The 25,534-nt window shown below is 40.2% G+C and overlaps 1 protein-coding gene across 3 annotated transcripts in view; it reads left to right on the forward strand.

The window, feature by feature from the left end:
- The window catches only part of CNTN1 (contactin 1), a 256,807-nt gene that overhangs the window by 173,243 nt on the left and 58,030 nt on the right, over positions 1-25,534 (forward strand). For all 3 annotated transcript variants that reach the window (XM_073652006.1, XM_073652004.1, XM_073652005.1), the window contains 7 exons: positions 4,239-4,334; positions 13,029-13,235; positions 13,770-13,866; positions 15,761-15,942; positions 18,226-18,350; positions 18,439-18,556; positions 19,334-19,484. In XM_073652006.1, coding sequence (XP_073508107.1) covers positions 4,239-4,334; positions 13,029-13,235; positions 13,770-13,866; positions 15,761-15,942; positions 18,226-18,350; positions 18,439-18,556; positions 19,334-19,484 — 976 coding nt within the window. The remainder of the gene's footprint in view (positions 1-4,238; positions 4,335-13,028; positions 13,236-13,769; positions 13,867-15,760; positions 15,943-18,225; positions 18,351-18,438; positions 18,557-19,333; positions 19,485-25,534) is intronic.

Raw genomic sequence — 25,534 nt, forward strand, 5'->3', positions numbered from 1 at the left:
TTGCTGTATAGGCTAGTGTGATGATACCTATTTAGTCTGGATATGTGGCTGCCATTTTTGAGAAATCTTTGGTTTATCTTTAATTTTAGCTGCAAGTGGGCATATCCTGCGCACTTGCAGTCAATTTTTCCACGATTGTTCTCTGTCTGGCACCGCCCACCGTTGATTGATTGAAAGCGCAGAGAGGCTTCAGTGTATGATGTGAATCTGCTACATTTGTGCTATGTGCGACAGACACATCTCTGCTGCATCCTGTTCTGTTTGAATAAGAAAGATCTAACACTGCAAACTTCAATGTACAGGACTTTCCGTGGTCAGACAGTGCACAGTGCTCAGTAACAGCAATCAACCAGTGGCAGAGTGGATAGCAGGGGAGCTATGGACAGAAAGTGCACTTATACGCCCAGTAGTGCACTTGCAGACACATTAAATGCAGATATCAGAAGAATGGCACTACAGATCAAGGCTACATAAATATCAATGGAGTTGTGGCACACTGACAATACAGCAGTGTCTTTAGTTGATTACAGAGAATTAAGTTGTTATCACACACAAGTCACATTGGGGGAATGCATTATTTACATGGATGAATTATCTCAAAAACTAGAACCAATTCTGCAAAAGAAATGGGATTTTTGAATTCAGCATCCTCAAAATACCCTAAATACAGTGAAATAACTTTGGCACCTGTAAAAAAAATTTTGTAGACCTGTGTAATTGACCTCCGCATTTTCTTTAGCAAATGATGCAAAGTGCAGTGAATTTTATTATAGGACGCACAAAACACTTGGGAAGAAAGAAGGAACAGGTGGGAAATTGATTGAGCTCTAGTGCTCTGATTCCTTTTAAGGTTTAAGGAATATGTGAAATATATTGCAGAATGAGATTATTGGCAGTGCTCCCGGATGATTGTTGCCATGGAAATGGCACATTGCTTCGGCATTATAGAACATGCACTGCGTGCCATAGAACAGGAATGAACCATGATGTTCCAATCTATTCAAGAGTCACTGGTCTGAATCAAACATGCTCTCAATTCGATATTAGATCAATTAGATATGTAATGGACCTTTTATTTGTTACAATATTGTTCTTATATAGCTGAACATAATATCCAACAAATACTAATAAAACTGGTGAAGAAAGAAGGGATTAAATATGAAAAGATCATAAAAGAGGGGTCACTTTGAGGATTGACCTTTGGGACTCCTACAATGCCAGCAGCAACGGGCTCTGAGATCTCGGAGTGAGCGATGCTTTACCCACAGTTCTTCAGATAGATAACTGTGAGTGGAAGAGGTGTTGCTTACGTATCTCCAAAAACACACAAAGAAGAGACTGATTGGACTTTGGATAAGTAATATGTTCCCTCTCACAAGCCAAGATTTCTTCACTTTGGGCAAGCAACAATATGTCTTACACCAACCTTTTCTGGGAAGCGGAGACCTCTTTTTTCCCCACTGTGTTTACAGAGTCTGTCCAGTGTAATTTCTTGCTGGGACCAATAAGGATCATGACAAGGAAAGGGATACAGCATCTTCTGTACACAGTGCCAATCCTGCACTGTGCGGAGAACTGCAACACTGCTCCAACCAAGTGAAGAAGTTGTGTTACTTACGGCAACCCAGGGGTGGGATTCAAATTTTTAACAACAGGTTCTGTGTTTGTGTCTGGGAAAACCACACCCATTTTTAAAGCCACACCCTTTTTAAGCTGCGCCCATTTATTCACACCTTTTCCTCAAACATATACAAGTAGAGGCGCAGTAAAACAGTAAGCCGAGGTACCTAATTTTACCACAAAGAACTGGGAAAGCGTATTGACTCGAGTATAAGCGTAGGGTGGGAAATGCAGCAGCTACTGGTAAATTTCCCCATCCTGGTAGGTATGGCACCCCTCATCTCCAATCCTGGTACATATGGCACCCCTCATTCCCCCAATCTTGGTAAGCATGGCACCCTCATCCCCCAATCCTGGTATGCATGCCCCCTCATCTCCCCAATCCTGGTATGCATGGCCTCCTCATCCCCCAATCCTGGTATGTATGGTTCCCCTCATCCCCCAATTCTGGTGTGCATGGCATCCTCATCCCCCAATCCTGGTATGTATGGCCTCCTCATCCCCCAATCCTGGTATGTATGGCACCCCTCATCCCCCAAATCTGGTGTGCATGGCCTCCTCATCCCCCAGTCCTGGTATGTATGGCCTCCTCATCCCTCAATCCTGGTATGTGTGGGCCCCCTCATCCCCCAATCCTGGTATGTGTGGGCCCCCTCATCCCCCAATCCTGGTAGGTATAGCCTCCTCATCCCAGAATCCTGGTATGTATGGCCTCCTCATCCCCCAATCCTGGTATGTATGGCCTCCTCTTCCCCCAATCCTGGTATGCATGGCCTCCTCGTTCCCCAATCATGGTATGTATGACCTCTTCATCCTCCATAGTATGGTCCCATCACTGCACACATAAAAATAAAAACACTTATACTCACCTTCCTTCCTTACCTTTGCTCCAGCGCTGTGTCTTGTCTGGCAGCAGCTCAGGTCGGCATCTGAGCAGCGCGCACTCTCAGATGCCGAGGTGAGCTGCTGCTGCCGGCACATTCACTCTTCTCCACCCTGGGACTAAAGGCGTGGAGAAGCGTGAATATGCATTCTCTTTATCAGCGGGCACTGACAGCAGGAGCCGCTTCTCAGCACTCCTCTGTGCCCGCTACTAAAGAGAATGAATATTCCCTCTTCTCCACGTCCATGGGAGTGGAGAAGAAGGAATATTCATTTCCCTTTTCCAGCAGGCACACGCGGTAGCTGCAGCAGCGGCTACCGCATGTGCACCGCTCCTCCGCCGCCTCAACCTCCCTCTCCTGCTGCTAAGAAGCCCACCGACTCACATAGCAGTGGCGTGGCCTGCTGCCATTAGCGGTACGCACCGTCACTGAGCTGAAACTCCCCGGTTCGGGGAACCGGCTGCTCTACTAACAAGCGGTTCCATCGAACCGGGGACAGCCGGCTGAATCCCACCCCTGCGGCAGCCTTTTTGTTTTGTGATTGTTGGGGTTTCTAGTGTTCATGTGGTGAAAAGAAACCTTCATTGCTCCTTGCTTGCTGTGCACAAGGTAAATTATTCCAATATTGGGTGTTTGCATCTGCAGACAGACTGCCCCGGAGCTAACACTAGTGACACTAATCAATAAGAGATATCTGTTGGATAGAATTTGTGTAGTCTTTTATACTGACAGGTATCCGCCATTGGGGTTAAATACCTACTTCTCAGTAAATGCTTGAATACTATGTTTTATGGTAACTTTGTATTGTTTATGCCACTTAAAGAAGCACTCCCATCAAAGTTTTTATTTTAATATATTGCAGTCATCATATTATATAGCACTGTGCACTTACAATTGCTCATTTTGCCTTCCTACCCAACTAATTCTTCTCTTTTCTCTGCTGAATGTAGAAACAGGAAGTCTCTTGTCCCTGCGTTTATCATCTCCCTCTTCAATTCCTGACCCAGCTGCTCCCTCCTCCCCTCTGCCAGGGACTTTTGCAGTGCCTCATGACTTATGCAGGGAAAATAGACTTGCTGTTTCTACATAGAGCTTAGAAAGACTCAGCTAGTCAGTTTTTAATTATGTGATGTCATAGACCTAATGAAAAAGAGAAGAATTAACTGGGTAGAAAGGCAAAATGAGCAATTGTAAGAACATAGTGCTATATAATATGATAATTGCAATATATTAAGAGGATAAAAATTTTGATGGGAGTGCTTCTTTAACCCTCCGTCACATACAATAGGCCTGACATGCACATCTCATTTATTTGGCGGGAGTTTTGAAATGTTTGTATTTCAGAGTTATTCGTTTTATGTTAAGTAAATGGTTCTTTTTGCACCTGATTATGTGTAGTCTCTTACATCCCTATGAAGGTCACTGATTACTTTTAGAGCACTGAAATTGCAAACATTAGATATTATAGGTATTTTTCTAGCCTGCGCCTGACAGTCACATTGTATGTGAACTCGCTAGAACCGATATTGTATGTGACGGAGGGTTAAATTACCTATGCCAATTATGTCAGAGAGCAATGTAGAAATGTGGCAGTATTGTGGCAAAAAGTTACACGGCTCCAATATTTTCAAAAAATTATATACAATTGAACTATTTTGTTAAAGCCGAATTGTCTGTGTTCTTGAATAGTATGGAATTATGGTTGTTTTTTTGTTGTTGTTTTTTTACACACAGATTTAGATCCATATCCAGTAGAAGAACGCCCAGCAGTGAAAGTGAAGGAAGGAACTGGAGTAATGCTGATCTGTGACCCACCTCCACACTTTCCAGGTGATGATCCGTGCAGTTAAAAACAGATTGCATCTCACCTGATTTTCCTAGAATTGTGCCTTTTCAAAAACTATCTTGATCTCACTGTAGGGAGTCTGGCCCTGTCCTTCTCTCTAAAAATGTTACTCCTCCCAGATCTCCATTACCATGTGCTTATACTGTTGGCTAAGAAAATGCAGGCACTAATTGCACCAAAACTGCACTGTGTAGATGTGGTCTGACTTGTGTCATGTAACATTTTTGAGGACTGTCAGAATGTAATATTTGTCTTATCATTTTGCTTGTAAAATTTCTAGATCTTTGCTAAGCTATAAACGTACTGTATGTATACACAGACTTTTTCTGCAAGTGTCTTTAAAAAAATAGCAATTTATTTGCAATAGCATGGAAATTGGTATATGGAAACATAGAACCAAAGTTGTGGGTATATTTGAGTCTCATGATACCATATAGAGAAAGAGGTTTTCTATACCTCCCAACATTATCAACCTATATTTCTGAATGGTCAACCCCAAAATACTGCCAATACACTCAGAATTAAGTTAAAAATATATTTTTTATTGAATTGCATTAAAAATAGAAGAAAAACAGTAAATTTAATCAATTGATATGAGGTGAAGAATATGTGAAAAAATCACAGAGGGGCACAATCCATCAAAATGCCAACTATATCATATAGGTAACTGAGTACCAGCAACCAGTGTGCTAATATTTCATATATGTAAATACATCCTAATAGCATCGAGAGATAAGGTATCCCATAGGGCAAGTGCACACCAGGGGGATATATGGTACGTGTAAATTGATAGTACCAAACCGTAAAGCTCTCAAACTGTTATATTGAAAGAATGGGGCTTACCCATGGCACAGATGTGTGTCCGACTGCAATCGTCACCCCGACGCGCGTTTCACGTGGTGGGCTTCCTCGGGGGGCGGTGTGGTGTGTATGTGTTTTTGCATCCTTATATATCACCATCTCTAGTGCGATTGCAGTGTTCTTCCGCCGGTATCGGCGCATGCGCAGTGGATCCCCAGCCGCCCGCATGTCACTTCCGGCCATCGCGATGACGGCGCGGGTCAAGGAAAAGTTTCCTGTGAAGTCAGCACCCGTGTCGCATCGTAGGGATGCCTTCGGTGACAGCAGCGGTATGGAGACTCAGTGCGCACGCGCACACCCAAGCGGCCATTTTGTTTATGGGAAAAACTGAGGGCAGACCCAAACAAATCCTATTCCCAACTGCAGTGCTATTAAAAGACGCATGAAAGTGTTTAAATTGGGGGATAAAAAAGAAAGAGGGAAAAGTGGAGGGGGAAAAAAAGGGGGAGGAAGGGAAGGGAAAGAGGGAAAAAAGAAAAAGAGAAGAGGGAAGAAAAAAGAGAAAGAAAAAAGAGAAAAGAAAAAAGAGGGAAGGAAAAAATTATGTATATACTGTATATATATATATATATATATATATATATATCTATCAACATGGGAGAAGGAACAGATAATAGCAATCCTACATAAGTATTTAACCACATATATTGTAGATTAAGAAAATCTATATATATATATAGATAAATATAATATATGTTCATCGCTGTTCCCGAATGAGGGGTTGAATCCACCACCATCTGTGTTCCATTCTTCCCAAGAGGGAATATATATGGCATGGTATATGGATTGAATCACAGTGTAATGGTTGCAAATAGCTTGAAATAGGGAGTACTGCGGATTAGAAGGCATCATTCCCTGAAATGCACCCAAAAAATCTGTCTGATTTTTATTGCATGGATCCTGCAAAGAACCTTTGTACAGTATGTATCTGTATGAAATCAGAGGCATATAAAGGTACAGTAAAGATCGATCCACCTATGTGAGAAATCTATTACGATACCCTACGACATAGAGCCTAAATACTGGGAGTGCATTAACCAGTTCCAGACTGCCCATAGACTTTAAAAGTCTGGGTGGTCCATACATTGCTTTGCACTGACGTCATAAAATGTCAATGCAGAGAATGCTGCTAGCATGAGATTGTGTAGCTGGGAGAATGAGGAGCCAACTGTCAGATATGGCCGTACCACAGTAAAGATGGAGGAAATGGTTTATTCCCATATTTGACTTGCTAAACTAGTGTTGTGTATACAGCATAGAAAACACTAACATTGCTTCCTCCTCATGACCCAGTGATCATGTAACCACTGAGTGTATGGAAAGAGCAGAAGCTGCTGAGTCCTAGAAAGCCCACTCAGCTTTGCTATGCAGACAGTAGACTGAATTTTCCCTATAACTGCAGCTAATATATCAATCCCAGTTAAAGGAGAAATCAGCAATAAAACTAATGTGTTAATATGTAAAGATGCCCTTCTCAAGGTCTTTTAATACCTTATGAGGGGCACAGTGTATAAAATGAATGTACAAACTACTTCCAAATACATAGCAAAATTACATTTTAAATAATTGAATGTGGCTCCAGTAAAATAATTAAAATAGCAGATTATTCTTTTCTTTTCATAACTGTCTCTAAAAATCTGAATCTGTAAATCTTCATTTATAGTCCTACAATGTCATTATAATGTGGCAAGCGAAATGCCAGATAATTCTATGTCACATGTGAAAATGAATTGTAATACAGGTAGATTTGCCTTGCTGTATTCTTATTCTTGTCATTGCACTGCCTTTAACACAGATAAGGTATATCTGTTGAGAGAAGATTATCTGCTCACTTCCATCAGTCTGCAGTGTGCTAGCCTTTGAAGATGAAACCTTGGCACTCTTCTAAGAGGCTGGAAACCGTAAAGGTTATGCAGAGTTCTAGGCAGTACTGATTTCACAGGAACTGAAACCCCCTTCTGCTATAGCACAAAACATAAATGTCCTCCTAGAGAAGGCCTGACACAAAAAATATGAACTACAGTGGCTTGCAAAAGTATTCACCCGCTTGGCATTTTTCATGTTTTGCTACCTCACAACCTGGAATTTTACTGTTTTTTGGAGGGTTTACATCAGCTCATATAAAGAACATGACTACAACTGTGAACTTTTGGTTTTTTATTGTGAATCAAATAACAAATAGGACAAAATACCTGAAAACTTCAGTGTGCATAACTATTCACCACCTTAAAGTCAATCCTTTGTAGAGCCTCCTTTTGCAGCAATTTTAGCTGCAAGTCGCTTTGGATAAGTCTCCATGAACTTTCCACATCTTGCCACTGGGATTTTTGCGCATTCCTCAAGGCAAAACTGCTCCAGCTCTTTAAACTTAAATGGTTTCCTCTGGTGAACAGCAATCTTAAAGTCTGACCACAGATTCTCAATTGGATTAAGGTCTGGGTTTTGACTAGGCCACTTCAAAACATTTACATATTTCGCCTTAAAAGTGTTACTTTAGCAGTATTCTTTGGGTCATTGTCTTGTTGGAAGGTGAACCTCCGTCCCAATCTCAAATCACTGACAGACTGAAATCAGAATATCCCTGTATTTCGCACAATCCAACTTTACTTCGACTCAGACCATTTTTTCCTGTCTCTGCTGTCGAAAACATCCCCACATCATTATGCTGCCACCACCATGTTTCACTGTGGGGATGGTGTTCTTGGGGTGATGAGCTGTGTTGGTTTGGCGCCAAACATAACATTTACCTTGGTGACCAAAAAGTTCAATATTGGTCTCATCTGTCCACAGCACCTTCCTGGGGAGTCTCCAACATGTATTTTGGCAAACTCAAAACGAACCTTACAATTTTTGTGTGTAAGTAAAGGCTTTTTCTGCCCACTCTTCAATAAAGAGTGTGTACAGATTATTGTGGTCGTATGGACAGATACTCCAGTCTCTGCTTGGAAACTGCAGCTCCTTCAGGGTTACCTTTGGTCTCTGCGCTACTTCTCTGATTAATGCCCTCCTTGGCTGAGAGTTTTAGGAGGTGGCCCTCTCTCAGCAGGTTTGTTGTGGTGCCATGTTCTTTTCATTTGATGATAATGGATTTCATAGTGCTGCGGGGGATCATCAGAGATTGAGATATTTTTGTATACCTCAACCTTGACTTGTACTTCACAACAACTTTGTCCCTGACTTGTTTGACGATCTACTTGATCTTCTTGATATTTTTTGGTTAGTAGTGTCTCTTTCTTAATGGCCTTTCAGAAAAGGCGTGTATATACTGACAGACATGTTCACTTAAATTGCATATAGGTGGACTTCCTTTCACTAAGCATGTGACTTATGAAGGTAATTGCTTCATCGCAAAAGGGGTGAAAATATGCACATGCCAATTTTTAGTTATTTGATCCCATAAATTTAATTTATGCCTATATTTTTTCTCTTCAATTCACTAACTTAGACTATTTAGTGCTGATGCATCACACACAAATCGGATTACAAAAATATTCAAACACAGGTTGTAATGTAACAAAATAGGTAAAAAGCCAAGGAGTGAATACTTTTGCAAGCCCCTGTATATTCTGAAATAGTTACGTATATTGTATATATATATAAGTATTCATAGTCATTGTAACCTTTATGTACCATATTTTTCAGACTACAAGACAAATTTTTTAGCAAGAAAAACTCTTGTTAAAAAGTGTATGCGTCTTATAGTCCGGAGGCAGCTTCCTGTGATGGAGAACACTGATACTGCGTCCTCCCTAATCACAGAGAGAGCTGCTGTCTCTCCGCCTGCTCTGCACTAATCTGATCAGTGCAGAGCAGAAGAGAAAGCTTACCTATGGGAATGGAGGCTGCAGAAGCTGAGCATCTGAAGGACCTTCTGTAAGGCTGTGTGCCCACGATGCGTTTTTTAAGCGTTTCCGCAGCGGCAAAAACGCTGCAGAAACGCTTAAACACATAGTAGAAGGCCTGCCATGTTCCCCAATGATAATCCGCATGTGCTATGCACATGCTGCGGAAATTTCCACTGCGGGTTATCATTGCGGAAAAAAACGCAGCACTGCCAATTATTTTGCGGAAGTGCTGCCTTTTCGCCACCATTGACTTGCATTGGAACGCATGGAATCCGCATCACTGGATCTGTACATGCGGAATCCAAACGTTCCAATGTGCGGATGGTACCCGGGTCTGGAGAAGAGGAGACGAGTACCATAGAACCTGTAATAAAAAGAATAAAATAAAAAATAAATATTATACTTACCTTCTGATGGCCCCCGGTGTGCTTGTCTTCGCTTGCTGGCAGATCGCAGTGGACTGAAGGACCTGCGATGATGTCAGAGTCATGTGACGGCAGGTCCTTCAGTGTACCGCGAGCTGCCGGCAAGCCAGGATGGAGTGAAGCAAGACTCCGGGGGCCATCAGCAGGTAAGTATAGATTTATTTTTTATTTTATACCATTCTTTTACTGTCACACTATATAAATCCATGCCTTTTGCATGGATTTATATAGTGTGACCAAGTTGTCAAGCACTTTCCAAGTGATGCTAAAATCGCTTGGAAAGCGCTTGACAACCCGCATGCGGAAATGCATGTGAAGAACTCTTCACATCCGCTTGTCCCTGGCAGGAAAAATGCATGTACAATCCGCATGTACAATCCACATGTACAATCCGCATGCGTTTTTTCTGCCAGGGAGATGCAGAAACGCTCAGGAAAAAATCCGGAGCATTTCTGCATCGTGGGCACATAGCCTAACAGTAATTGCATGACCTTTCAGGTTATATGACTGATCACATGACCTGAAAGATGCTTGACTTAATCAAGTGGAAGGTCCTGCTGATGCTCTTCTGCTGCATCCTCCGTACAGGTCCAGATCAGGAACTGCAGAATGTGGTAATGTATGTGTGTGTGTGTGTATGTGTATGTCTGTATGAGCATGTAGCAGAGCTGTTTGTGTGTCATTATGTGCATGTAGCAAAGCTGTGTGTATATGTGCATGTAGCAGAGCTTTTGTGTCATTATGACCATATAGCAGAGCTATTTGTGTGTGTCATTATGTGCATGTTTCAGAGCTGTTTGTGTGTGTCATGTCCATGTAGCTGAGCTGTTTGTGTGTCATTATGTGCATGTAGCAGAGCTGTTTGTGTGTGTCATTATGTGCATGAACGCGGAGCTGTGTGTGTTTCATTATGTGCATGTAGCAGAGCTGTTTGTGTGTCATTATGTGCATGTAGTAGAGCTGTTTGTGTGTGTATATGTGCATGTAACAGATCTTTTTGTGTGTCATTATGTGCATGTAGCTGAGCTGTTTGTGTATCTATATGTGCATGTACCAGAGCTATGTGTGTATATGTGCATGTAGCAGAGCTGTTTGTGTGTCTATATGTGCATATAGCAGAGCTGTTTGTATGTGTATATGTGCATGTAGCAGAGCTGTTTGTGTGTCATGTGCATATAGCAGAGCTGTTTGTGTGTGTCATTATGTGCATGTAGCAGAGCTGTTTGTGTGTGTATATGTGCATGTAGCAGAGCTGTTTGTGTGTCATTATGTGCATGTAGCAGAGCTATGTTGTGTGTATAACACTGCAGAGAGACGCGAGCAATAGAATTATTACCTCCCTATTCTACCCTAATGCATTAAAATTAGTGATAATGACCTCTCCACTTTACACCACCAGGGAAGTTTTAATTAATAGGAAAAATGTTTTTCCTAATATCTGCTGTCTAAACCTGACGTGCATCTTATAGTCTGAAAAATACGGTATTTTGTCAGAGTTTGAATTGTATAGTAATTGTATATTGCTTTGTGTGCATTGTTAAACCTCCACTTTGTAACCAAGATGTAGTTCATGGAGGTTTCTATCCATGGCAATCTCTCCTATATCAACTCAGTCTACAGTAAAAGGGCATAGTAGTTGGGGTTGTTGTCTAAACTAGGTCACTTTAATTAAATATTACTATTAATATGTGAACTCTCGTTGGACACTTCAGCGATAGACTGCAAATGTAGTCACTGTTCGGTGATTTGGCCTTTATTCAGAAGCGTATGCTTGCACAAGTGTAGGGAAGGTGCTAGTTGTGACATTTAGGACTATACTATCTGTGATATCCATGGGTCCATTGGCCTGCTATCGGCCCATACTGCGCCTATACTGTTTTTTATTTAATCCAGAAAGGTTTTTTTGTTTATTACAGATCTGCATAGGTCCTTACATACTCACTGTACCTCCATAAAGGGTCTGGGCAAATGGAATACTTAATATTACATGTAGGCATCTAGTATGTGTACACCATTATCTCACTGAAGAATTATAATTTTATCCCTTTCCCTATGCTTAAAATTAACAAAAGTCAGTCAATAAATACCGTATATATGCTCAAAATTGGTTCCAATAAAATGTACAACTTAGGCTGTGTGCACACAGGGGACCCGGGTACCATAGAACCTGTAAAAAAAAAGAATAAAATAAAAAATAAATATTATATTTACCTTCTGATGGCCCCCGCTGCCCTTGTCTTCGCTTGCTGGCAGATCGTGGTGGACTGAAGGACCTGCACTGACGTCATTTAGTCATGTGACGGCAGGTCGTTCAGTGCAGTGTACCGCGAGCTGCCGGCAAGCCGAGACACATCGAATCAAGACTCCGGGGGCCATCGGTAAGTATAGATTTATTTTTTTATTTTTTACCATTCTTTAAGGTCACACTATATAAATCCATGCCGTTTGCATGGATTTATATAGTGTGACCAAGTTGTCAAGCCCTTTCCAAGTGATGCTAAAATCGCTTGGAAAGCGCTTGACAACCCGCATGCGGAAATGCAAGTGAAGAACGCTTCACATCCGCATGTCCCTTGCAGGAAAAAGCATGTACAATCCGCATGTACAATCCGCATGCGTTTTTTCTGCCAGGGGAGATGCAGAAACGCTCAGGAAAAAATCCTGAGCATTTCTGCATCGTGGGCACATAGCCTTACTCTGTAAGAAAAAAAAAACGCTATACGGCTTAATTGACATGAACATGAAACAGAAATGGCTCTGAGGATGTGACAAAACAAATTTTTTTTTGCATGCAACATAGTTTGATTTAGCAAAAGTTCGAAGACATATTAAAATGATTTAAAAACTATATATGTATTAAATGATATATATGTGTTTTTGGTGTTGCAATAATTAAATTGATTCATAGAAAAAAAATGAACATAATATTCATACTGCATAGCATATGGCGTTACACAATGTTGGAATTCAGTTTCTTTCCTTAACCCAAAATTGTTACTGAAAAAGTTAATCAATAAAGTATATGTACCTAAAATAGTAACAATAAAAATGGCAACTCTTGCAAAAATCTAGAGTTGACAATCGAAATATAGAGCCATGGCTCTTGTAATTCATCAATGAAAAAATACAAAAATCACCTGCCCCTGAGTCCACAAGATAGGTCATAAATCTCTGATCACTGAAAGTCCCTAGAGGTTGTGTCTTTAGCCCCACTACTTATCACTGCGATCATTTAGTTTGTTGGATGTGGGGCTGTGACATTCTTCTTGGTGATTTTCGAGGGTCCCAGTGGTGATGACAATGCAATCAAGCATTTATCACCTGTCATGTGAAATGATAATGTATTCCTATTATAGGATAACCTCCTCCCCTCCTTTTATCATCCATTCCCAAAATATTATTTTGGTTTTACTATGACTAGTTAGGATCTTTGCTCTAAATAGATCTGACCATGTTTGTTTTCCATTTAATTTTCACTTTACAAATGTTTTCACTAACACTATCATTTCAGATCATTTATTTGTTTTGTTTGTTTTCTTTTGTTTAGATGACCTAAATTATAGATGGATTATAAATGAATTTCCAAACTTCATTACTATGGATTCTCGTAAATTTATTACGCAGAAAAATGGAAATCTGTATATTGCAAAAGTAGAACAGTCTGATAGAGGAAATTACTCATGTTTTGTTTCCAGTCCTTCAATTACAAAAAGTGTGTTTAGCAGTTCTACATCTCTTTTGCCACAATCTGAAGGTACGTTTCATCAGTTTTGTTTCTTAATTGACACTCGTGTTGAATAGATAGCTTCCAACTATGCACATAGGAGGCTGAATTAATACATTTCATAAAGGTGTTGTATGATGAGCTATTGCAGAAAACCGGTCCATAGCCTTTTTGTGTACAGGAGCCCCTCTGCTGTCCCTGAATTTCTACATTTCCTCTGCTGCATAGATGTGGTATGACCCTTGGGATCAACTCTCCTTGGAGGGAGTACATATTAACACATGTTTTTCTGTAAGAATGTAATATTCTATTTAACTTGTAAGATTTCATATAATATAGATAATTGAGATTCCGAATTATGCAAAGGCAAATACTGGTATTCTCTCTGTCTGACTATCTATTTATCCATCTATGTATATATCTCTATCTGTCTATCTATATATCAATTACCCTGGAGGATAAATGGTTAAACATGTTCCATTAACAATAGCTTCAGCAGTCAAATATTTGATGGAGTCATTAATAGCTTTGTACACTTGACATTTCATTGGAATTGTTTTTCAGCTTCAAAACGCTATGCAGCGGACATTCAAGTTGCATTTTCAGATACTTATGCTTTGAAAGAACAAAATGTGACATTGGAGTGTTTTGCATTGGGAAAGTAAGTGTTGTACTAGCAAGTTAACTGAAAATGACAAGCAGATCCATTGCAGCTTTTCCTATATGGCAAAGTAACCATCTACAGAACTGCTGTATGCATTGCTCACCAAATATTCTTTTTGCACAACATGTTTTGGCAAGACTAGGTAGTCCATTCCATTTTTGAGTTTGCCATGTCTTCTCACCTCATTACATATTTTGACCTCTTCTTTGAATTCATTTTTGTTTTGTATTCTGCTCTCCTTCTTCATGCTGAGGCATTCCACATAGTTACTGATAATAGGTTGCAACCTTGTATAGTGTGGGCAATGTTTGAGAAATATCTCATATTAGATATGTTTATGGTTTATTTTACTAGGATTTTATTCTGTAGAATATGTGTAAGAATAGTATCTTTAAGGTAATGAGATAAAATGGACTCATCATAAGACTTGATCATTAATATGTCATTAGATTATTTACTGTGTATATGATGGACTAGCATGGACACTTAGATTTCACTGTATGATATTAAATACATAATTTACTTTAAAGGAGTATTAAGTTATTAAATTGCTTTAGTTATTTAGGCAGCATTAAAATAAGCAAGTGTGCAATTGACTTCCTTTTTCTATCTGCCGTCATTCTCCTGCAAAGAGACCTTTTATCTTTCATAGTGTACAGCTAGTTTCCATGTATCTCAGTCCCTAGTGCTTGCCCAGGCACTGGTTGAGTTTGCACAGAGGCTACATTTCAGGAGAGGGGTTAACTCCTAACATACAAGCTATCTCTCTCCAGCCCACTGGTTTCTGTACAGCAGTTAGCTGCTCACCTCCCTGCCCCTCCCTTTCAGTTTCTGAAAATCTTGTAAAATCACCAGCCCCCACCATGGGCAGCATTAAGAGCAGATCTCCTAATCATGGCTTGAACTTGCTGTCCTGAGTCGTGTGCTTGTTCAAATGCCCTGATATTTCTCTCTGTAAATATAGTGATAACAGTGTAGACTTCAGAACAAACCACTGATATCTGAATGTGTTACAGCAGAACTTGTGCTGAGCTTTAAAGGTCCACTATTACTACATCTCTACTATTCGCTAGAACTGTCACTCAAGGAGGAGTGTCCGCCTTGCCAGAAACCAGGAAGTATGGAGACTATAAAACTGTGTGCTGCGCAAGAATCAAATTGAGAATAACCATTTAAAAGCAAAGTGATGTCAAAGATAGCTTTATTGTTAATTAAATTGACCATTAATGACAAGATAACTGAAACAAATCTGCAAGGCTATGGACTACCATTTTTAATTGCTCCAAATCATCTACGATAAAATTTGGAGAAAATTTGCAAAATGTTTGATTAAGTACATCTTCTATATTTGTCTATACAACCTTTAAACAGAACTATATTTAGTCAAACTTACAGACTTCAAATAAGCCATGTATGTTGTCCTGTCCTATAGTCTTGTGTTACTCCCTTCCATCTACCCGATCATACTGTCTCTAGGCTAGCAAGAAGCAGGATGATGGATGGGAGATAAGACACAAAATAGCATTTTTTTACATTTCCTTTTAAATATGCTTCACTATAAAAGATTATTCGTTTTAGAATTGAATCCACAATTATTTCAAATAAAAAAATATACAAAATACTACCCAAACATTTACAGTATGTAGATTATTGTGTAGTACAATATGCACTACACATCTTGTTTTTTCTCCAGATACTCCAAAAACAAAATAATTTGGTTTTATATACAATTTTCATAGAGCATATATATATAAATCTATGCTTCAGTAAAAGAGCCTTACATTCAAGCTTGAGGTGAGGAAAATAAAATGACTAAGTAGGTATATTCTGTGTACATCTTTATGAAATGTGTTGGATAATAAGTAAATAATTTTTCGTCTTGTCCTTTTAGTCCTGTGCCTGTCATCAGATGGCGTAAAGTGAATGAACCAATGCCCACTACAGCTGAAGTTAGTGCCTCGGGTGCTGTGCTTAGAATATTTAATATTCAGCCTGAAGATGAAGGAACTTATGAATGTGAGGCAGAAAATATTAAAGGAAGGGATACACACAAAGCAAATGTATATGTACAGGGTAAGAGATAATTAACCATATATTCATAAGATTCATTGTGAAAAAAACACTCTACCCCAAGTGAGGTCCCAAAAATTGGAAAAGTGGAAGTTTATGCCACTCCATAAGACAAATATGCATGCTACCACAAAACACAGGAGTTTTTTTGGCAATAATTAGTAGGCAAATATTTTATTGAACACTTAAAGACATGGGACATACAACAAGGAACAACCCGGCATAAAAAGTGGGGATGCATATATAAATATATTAAGATCAGACAATCATAAAGAATAGAAATAACAATAGAGAAAAAAAGTGCCACAGTATTTAACCCCTAGTGGGATAGTTGTCTAAGTGCTGCATACAGTAAAAGTCTATAAAGACATGTATTGTTCATACAACAAAGTATATAATAATCGTGTCAGCACATAAACCCCTATAATCTTTGTTCAAATCATGGTATTGCACGCTTACCCATTGCTAAATAGCAGCCCTACAAGAGAAAATCCCCAACAGGGTAAGAGATACAGGGTAAAATATTAAATAGCACAAAATACATGATGATGATCTAATTTTATGTGGACATTTCGACTGTTCTCTGGCATCAGCCATCAAGGATTGGGCAGGATAAGTTAGTGCTTTAATTTTATTTTGTTTTTAAAATGGACAAAAACATTATTACATTAGACTTTGCTTTTTAAAATAAATAAAGAACAGTAGTGGACAAAATTTTTGGAAATTAAGAAAAGATTCTAAAACAAGGTGCACAGGGCAAGCAAAATAACCAAATAAAAACCCAATATTTAAATATATATATATATATATATATATATATATACACACACCGTATATATATATATGTTAAAGTTTTTGAGGAGAGGGCGGAATAAGCAGTATGGCTACAGAGACCAAAATAAAAAGTAATATTGTGGCATGCATATATCAGGGAATCAGCAAAATTAGGATCTATAGATGCTGTAGTTGGCCAAGGAAGTCTTGTGCAGGAAAGACACATTATATTACTTCCCTTTGAAATTGGAAGATGTCCAGCAGTGCCATCAACTTAGAACTTGCAGCAACAAATGAGACCCAGCTACACCCATTTACTGTTGTGAGAAGTCTGGCCATAAGTGATCTTCATGGAAGAATTGTGGCCAAACATCATACTTTCAACATGAAAACAGTTCCAAGTGACTCAGTGATGCAAGAACAAAGGGGAAATTGGGTGCAGAAATATGGCAGCAGATGCTCTCGACTGATAAATCAAAATGTGAAATATTTGGGTGTAACAAAAGGCAGTTTGTTAGCAAAGGGCTAGAGAGCGGTTTAATAATGAGTGTCTGCAGGCAACAGTGAAGCATGGTGGAATTACCTTACAAGTTTGGGGCTGCATTTCAGCAAATGGAGTTTGGTATTTGATCAAGATCAATGGTGTCCTCATTGCTGAGAAATACAAGCAGAAAATTATCCATGATGCAATACCATCAAGAAGGATTCCAACAGGCTCTGAATTTATTCTGTAGTGACCCCAAACATACAGCTAATGTTATTAAGAAATAACTTCAGCGTAAAGAAGAACAAGGTGTCTTGGAAGTCATGATATGGCCCCCACAGAGCCCTGATTTCAATATCATCAAGTCTGTCTGGAATTACATGAAGAGATAGAAGGATTCGTAGAAGCCTAAATCTACAGAAGGTCTGTGGTTAGTTCACTAAAATGTTTGAAACAACTTCCCTTTTGAGTAACGTTTCCACATCTGCCTAAAACTTTTGCATAGTACTGAATATTAAAAAATAGGTTCATCAAAGCTTCAACTGCTCAGTGAAAAACAGACAGGATTCGAAAGACAGATGGGTGGTCTCAGAGTGCTATCCATTTTTCTCTCTGACTCATTCACATTAATGGGAGAATTGAATCATCAAGTCGTATCAATAATGGACATGTCTATGTTTTCTCTTTTGCAGAACATGTTCTCTGTGGACATGCCTATAGACTATAAGGGTATGTGCATATGGTCAGGAGTGATCTGCAGGTGCACAGAGACACATAGTGGACATGGGATTTCTCCACTATGCTGTAACATCTGGCCACTGTGGGTTTGACACTGCATAAACACGCCGCTTCAAACCCGCAGCGGCTCCTGACCGTGGGCACATCCCCTAATAGATACATGTTTTATCCGTGAAAAACACAGATAGAACACGTATGAGAATAAAAGACAGTATGGAAAACGAAAGCGACATGACATTGCAAAATACATTTGAAATGAATAATCATTACTCTTCTCTTTTGCTTTGTAGCTCCTCCTGAATGGGTAGAACATATCAATGATACAGAAAGGGATATAGGCAGTGATCTGCACTGGCCTTGTATTGCTAAAGGAAAACCCATTCCTACAATTAGATGGTTAAAAAATGGAGAATCAGTAAGTTCTACATAATCCTTAATATAAGTGAATACATTGATGTTTTCAATGAATCTGCAGATTTGCTAGATATGATGTTTTCTTTTAGTATGGCAAAGGAGAACTGAAGATCCGAGGACTAACTATGCTGCATGCTGGAATGTATCAGTGTATAGCAGAAAACCACTATGGGCTTATTCAAGCAAATGCTGAACTAAAGATACTGGGTGAGTGATGCTTTTTAGTTTTTCCTGAAAACCATTTTTCGTTAATTCTATTTTTGAGTTGTTTTCACAAGTTGAAAAACAGAAAAAATCTGTACAACTTCTTCCATAGTAAACTGCACACAGAATTTTGTAAGCTGCCATGTATATGAATGGAGAACACAACAAAACTGTCACAAAAGCTGTATAACAAAGTATTATTTATTTTACACATTTTTTTGTACATAAGTAACATTGCATATTTACATGTGCTAAAACAATTAAAAGGTTATTCCCATCTTAATAGATGGATATTGTTGGATAGTGCTGGTAAAAACAAGCATACTTGCCACTTAAAACTTATTAAAATTTGCAGCTGTTCTTTAGATACTAGCACTTTTCTTTTTTTCAGCTTGCTGCCTAGGACACGGACCCCCGCTGCTATTTAGCTTGTAAGCTTGCTAAAGCTGGCCATGACAAGGAGGTAACTGTGTTGTCCATCAATCCTGTCCAGCTTTAAAACAATGCTTACAAGCTCAATAGAAAAGAGCTTGCAAGCACTGCTCATGTTCTGTCTTGCAGTGATGGTGAATATCCAAGGCAACAAGCCATAATCAAAAGAAAAATGTTCTTATTTTAAGAATGGCTGAAAATTGTAGTGGAAGAAGATGCTATATAGCAGGGGCTCCATGTGGAGAAGTAGGACACAAGCTGATAGACAAGGACTCGGTGAAGTTGGAAGGTAGATACAAGATATCAATAATCTTTGTTGATTTGTTCATGATATTTTTTTGTTTCCAGCTTTAGCACCAACCTTTGAACTAAATCCTATGAGGAAACAGGTATTGGCTGCCAAGGGAGGTCGTGTTATCATTGAATGTAAGCCAAAGGCAGCACCAAAACCCAAGTTCTCATGGAGTAAAGGAACAGAACTGCTAATGAATGATAGTCGGTTAGTACAGAGAAAGTCTTAATTTTTTTTATAGATCTATGATATAATAGTTATGGAGGGAATTTAATATGACAGGTGTTTCAAATCCCAGTCCAAATAGTGCTAGAGAGCAATGTCCACACTTTGTAATAAATTTCGGGTACTGTATCTTTGGTTATACTTGTGCCAGAAACTTAAATCTGTGACGGATAAAGCAATAAAGATTTGCACAATAATTTGTACCAATTCTTAGAGTAAGGTTATGTTCCCACATGTGTTTTTTTACGTCAGAAATCTGCAGCAAGACTGATCTCTGGCAGGAAATCAGCTGCATCAAAAACTCAGGTTTTGCTGTGTTTTTTGATGCGTTTTTTCAGCGTTTTTTTCACTGTCCTTCTGTCTCTATTTATACATGTACATAAAGTTCTGTGAAAAAAAAGAACCCCATTCTATTTTGCCATCAAAAACGCTGAAAAAATGCTGAAAAAATTTACCTACTTTTTTTGGTGCGTTTTTTCAGCATTTTTTTCACCACCCATTAATTCCTATGGGTGGAAAAACGCTGAAAAAACGCTGAAAAAACATTGAAAGAAGTGACATGCTCTATTTTCAAAAAACCCAACCAAGGCACAAAATACACAGCAAAAAAAAAAAAGATGTGTGAACAGAGAATTCTGGTTTCTCATAGATTTTGCTGGTACTGCAAAACGCAGCTGAAAATTTGAATAAAAATCTCCATCAAAATGCGCTGAAAAACCCAATGTGTGTGAACATAGCCTAAATGTTGGTAAATTTGTAGGCCAAAGGAAAGGCTGATAAACTCCACTTACCTTATTTTTCGGACTATAAGACGCACCCCAAATTTTGGGGTGGAAAATAGAAAAAAAATTTTTTTTTATAAAATGGGGGTCCATCTTATAGTCTGAATAGGTATCTTACCTGGGGGGCGGTGGAGCGAGGGTCACAGGAGGCAGGGTCCCTCAGGAAGCCAGCGGAAGTGGAGGAATGCTGCGGACCCTGGATGTTAGATGCTGGTGTTCCAGCAGCAGGGAGTTGAGGCCGTAAAGCAGGATCGCAGGGCCCTCCTTTCCCTCCCTCAGGAACCCGGCGGCTGCTGCAGCAGAAGAGCTGAGATGCTGTGGGTCCTGTGCCTGGCTGGGGCCCTTAGCCTGGCAGGTTCCTGTGCTGGGACCTGTGGCTGAGGCTGGGGCCTGTGGCTGATGCCCAGGCCTCTGGCTGGGGCTAAGGCCGGGGCCTGTAGCTGATGCCGAGGACTGTGCCTGGGGCCTGTGGCTAAGGCCGGGGCCTGTGGCTGATGCCGAGGCCTCTGGCTGGGGCCTGTACCGGGTTGTGACTGGGGCCTGTACCATGCTGTGGCTGGGGCCGGGCGGTGAGGCGTGCGTGGCGATCTTCCTAGAGCTGTGATCTACAGGAAAATGGTCTGCTCATGCGTTGGCTCGGGCGGCCATTTTCCTGTAGATCACAGCCTCAGGAAGATGGCCGTGCACACCGGAAAGCTGCGCAAGCCGCTCTGCTTTACCGCCCGACGCTGCTCACAGCCCGACACCGGCCCTAGCCCCAGGCAGGCACAGGTCCCGGCCCCAGCCGCTCTGCCTCACATCTTCTTCTGCTGCGTTCCTGAAGGAGGGAGGGCCCTGCGATTCCACTCCACCACCACCGCAAGTAACATTTGTACCATAAGATGCACCCCCCATTTTCCTCCCAAATTTGGGGGGGAAAAAGTGCGTCTTATGGTCTGAAAAATACGGTACTTTTCATACCAAAACTTGTAAATAGTGCAGATATGACCTGCGCCATAATTTGCCATTTTTCTACACCATAAAAGTGGGACACAATGCCTTTGATAAATTCCATCCATTATCGTTAATTTTTAGCAATTGTCAAATCTTTTGAAACTTATTATGAGTTCCTCTGTAATATCTAATATTATTTGTACATGTTCCCTTTGAATTGTAAAGTGCTGCAGAATATGTTGGTGCTACATAAATAAAATTGTTATGAATTGTCACTTGTCACTTTCGGCACTTTGTTACTTTGCCAGGCCCAGAATAGTGGGTTGCCGTTCTGTTGGTTTTATGTTAACCTTTTGGTTATAATACCTGTTAGTGAATTTCTTTGGTATACCATGTGTTTTAAAGTCCGGTCAATAATATATTAGAACTATGTCATTCAATTGTAGTGTACAATGGCATTAAAAAGAAAAATCTAAGAACAACTACGTTTATTTATGCCAATAAAAATACCAAACCCCAAAAAAAGAATAATGAAAAGTAAAAAATGTATATAAAATGAAAACAAAAAAAATCCTGTAAAATCCACAAGTTCAAATTTATTATTCAAATATTCCTAACAAACTGGAAAATAAAAATATTGTGTAAATTAAAGAGAATTTGTCAATAGAATTTTATACCCCAAACTAATGGCATGTATGCAAAGGTGGTTTAATGTTGATTAAATCCTTACCTTGCTTTATAGTTGAAATTCTATACTAATAAGTGCAGCCGGGTGGGACATTGCACACACAGTCCTCCTGCCTCTCTCCCTGCCTCCTGTGTCTTACTGGCAGGTCACTAAAACATGAATGACCTGCTAGTTTAAATGGAAACCCTGATGACAGGTATCCTTTAAAATTGATTAGTCTAAGTTTGCACTATCATTGAATTAGACAGCTTTAATAATAATAATAATAATAAAATATTATATTAATAAGACACATATGTAGAATTTGAGATGGGCTGTATATAGATCAGGAAATCAACTTTCATGTTCCTATGTTCTGTATGCTGATAAGCTGATCTTTTCAAGTCTAATGATCTACACTATTTATGTATTCTACATACAGATAGGCTGATCAATTCGCATGACTCCAGTCCATAAACCAGGTCCGTAGTCTTTGGCCGCTGGATGGGAGGCTCCCAAATCTCTTACCTTTTAGGATTCTCAGTGCGGCTTTTGATTAGGCGGGCTGGTGCAACGTCATCATTGTAGCACAGCATATGTAAGAGATAACAGATGGTAAGAGCCTCACGCTCAGCAGCCACCAGAGAAAGCTGACCTGGCCAGTGGACCAGAGTCTTCTGAATTGATCCACCCACTTCTATGTAGAATGCATAACTAGGGCACATCATTAGACTTGAAAAGATAAGCTCATCAGCATTCAGGACATAGGAACATGAAAGTTGATATCCTGATCTATATATATATACAGTTATATGAAAAAGTTTGGGCACCCCTATTAATCTTAAGCTTAATGTTTTATAAAAATTGGTGTTTTTGCAACAGCTATTTCAGTTTGATATATGTAATAACTGTTGGACACAGTAATGTTTCTGCCTTGAAATGAGGTTTATTGTACTAACAGAAAATGTGCAATCTGCAGTCAAACAAAATTTGACAGGTGCATAAGTATGGGCACCCTTATCATTTTCTTGTTTTAAATACTCCTACTTACTTTTTACTGACTTACTAAAGCACTTTTTTTGGTTTTGTAACCTCATTGAGCTTTGAACTTCATAGCCAGGTGTATGCAATCATGAGAAAAGCTACTTAAAGTGGCCACTTGCAAGTTGTTCTCCTGTTTGAATCTCCTCTGAAGAGTGGCATCATGGGCTCCTCAAAACAACTGTCAAATGATCTGAAAACAAAGATTATTCAACATAGTTGTTCAGGGGAAGGATACAAAAAGCTGTCTCAGAGATTTAACCTGTCAGTTTCCACTGTGAGGAACATAGTAAGGAAATGGAAGAACACAGGGACAGTTCTTGTTAAGACCAGAAGTGGCAGGCCAAGAAAAACATCAGAAAGGCAGAGAAGAAGAATGGTGAGATCAGTCAAGTACAATCCTCAGACCACCTCCAGAGAGCTGCAGCATCAACTTGCTGCAGATGGTGTCACTGTGCATCGGTCAACTATACAACGCACTTTGCACAAGGAGAAGCTGTATGGGAGAGTGATGCGAAAGAAGCCGTTTCTGCAAGCACGCCACAAACAGAGTCGGCTGTGGTATGCAATAGCACATTTGGAGAAGCCAATTTCTTTTTGGAAGAAAGTCCTGTGGACTGATGAAACCAAGATTGAGTTGTTTGGTCATACAAAAAGGCGTTATGCATGGTGGCAAAAAAACACAGCATTCCAAGAAAAACACTTGCTACCCACAGTAAAATTTGGTGGAGGTTCCATCATGCTTTGGGGCTGTGTGGCCAATGCCGGCACCGGGAATCTTGTTAAAGTTGAGGGACGCATGGATTTCACTCAGTATCAGCAGATTCTTGACAATAATGTTCAAGAATCAGTGATAAAGTTGAAGTTACGCAGGGGATGGATCTTTCAGCAAGACAATGATCCAAAACACCGCTCCAAATCTACTCAGGCATTCATGCAGAGGAACAATTACAATGTACTGGAATGGCCATCCCAGTCCCCAGACCTGAATATCATTGAACATCTGTGGGATCATTTGAAGAGGGCTGTCCATGCTCGGCGACCATCAAACTTAACTGAACTGGAATTGTTTTGTAAAGAGGAATGGTCAAAAATACCTTCATCCAGGATACAGGAACTCATTAAAAGCTACAGGAAGCGACTAGAGGCTGTTATTTTTGCAAAAGGAGGATCTACTAAATATTAATGTCACTTTTCTGGTGAGGTGCCCATACTTATGCACCTGTCAAATTTTGTTTGAATGCAGATAGCACATTTTCTGTTAGTACAATAAACCTCATTTCAAGGCAGAAACATTACTGTGTCCAACAGTTATTACATATATCAAACTGAAATAGCTGATGCACAAACACCAATTTTTCTAAAACAATAAGCTTAAGATTAATAGGGGTGCCCAAACTTTTTCATATAACTGTATATATGTATATATATATATATATATATATATATATATATATATACACTCACACTGCTCAAAAAAATAAAGGGAACACTTAAACAGCAGAATATAACTCCAAGTGAATCAAACTTCTGTGAAATCAAACTGTCCACTTAGGAAGCAACACTGATTGACAATCATGCTGTTGTGCAAATGGAATAGACAATAGATGGAAATTATTGGCAATTATCAAGACACCCTCAATAAAGGAGTGGTTCTGCAGGTGGGGACCACAGACCACATCTCAGTACCAATGCTTTCTGGCTGATGTTTTGGTCACTTTTGAATGTTGGTTGTGCTTTCACACTCCTGATAGCATGAGACGGACTCTACAACCCACAGAAGTTGCTCAGGTAGTGCAGCTCATCCAGGATGGCACATCAATGCGAGCTGTCGTAAGAAGGTTTGCTGTGTCTGTCAGCGTAGTGTCCAGAGGCTGGAGGAGGCTGTAGGAGGGCAACAACCCAGCAGCAGGACTGCTTCCTCCGCCTTTGTGTAAGGAGGAACAGGAGGAGCACTGCCAGAGCCCTGCAAAATGACCTTCAGCAGGCCACAAATGTGCATGTGTCTGCACAAACGGTTAGAAACCGACTCCATGAGGGTGGTATGAGGGCCCGACGTCCACAGATGGGGGTTGTGCTCACAGCCCAACACCGTGCAGGACGCTTGGCAATTGCCACAGAACACCAGGATTGGCAAAGTCACCACTGGCGCCCTGTACTCTTCACAGATGAAAGCAGGTTCACACTAAGCACATGTGACAGACATGACAGAGTCTGGAGACGCCGTGGAGAGCGATCTGCTGCCTGCAACATCCTTCAGGTTGACCGATTTGGCAGTGGGTCAGTAATGGTGTGGGGTGGCATTTCTTTGGAGGGCCGCACAGCCCTCCATGTGCTCGCCAGAGGTGGCCTGACTGCCATTAGGTACCGAGATTAGATCATCAGACCCCTTGTGAGACCATATGCTGGTGCGGTTGGCCCTGAGTTTCTCCTAATGCAGGACAATGCCAGACCTCATGTGGCTGGAGTGTGTCAGCAGTTCCTGCAAGATGAAGGCTTTGAAGCTATGGACTGGCCCGCCCGTTCCCCAGACCTGAATCCAATTGAGCACATCTGGGACATCATGTCTCGCTCCATCCACCAATATCACGTTGCACCACAGATTGTCC

Source organism: Phyllobates terribilis, unplaced genomic scaffold (genome assembly GCF_046119375.1).
Source record: "Phyllobates terribilis strain yellow unplaced genomic scaffold, ASM4611937v1 Scaffold_11__3_contigs__length_659146591, whole genome shotgun sequence".
NCBI classification, from domain to species: Eukaryota; Metazoa; Chordata; class Amphibia; order Anura; family Dendrobatidae; genus Phyllobates; species Phyllobates terribilis.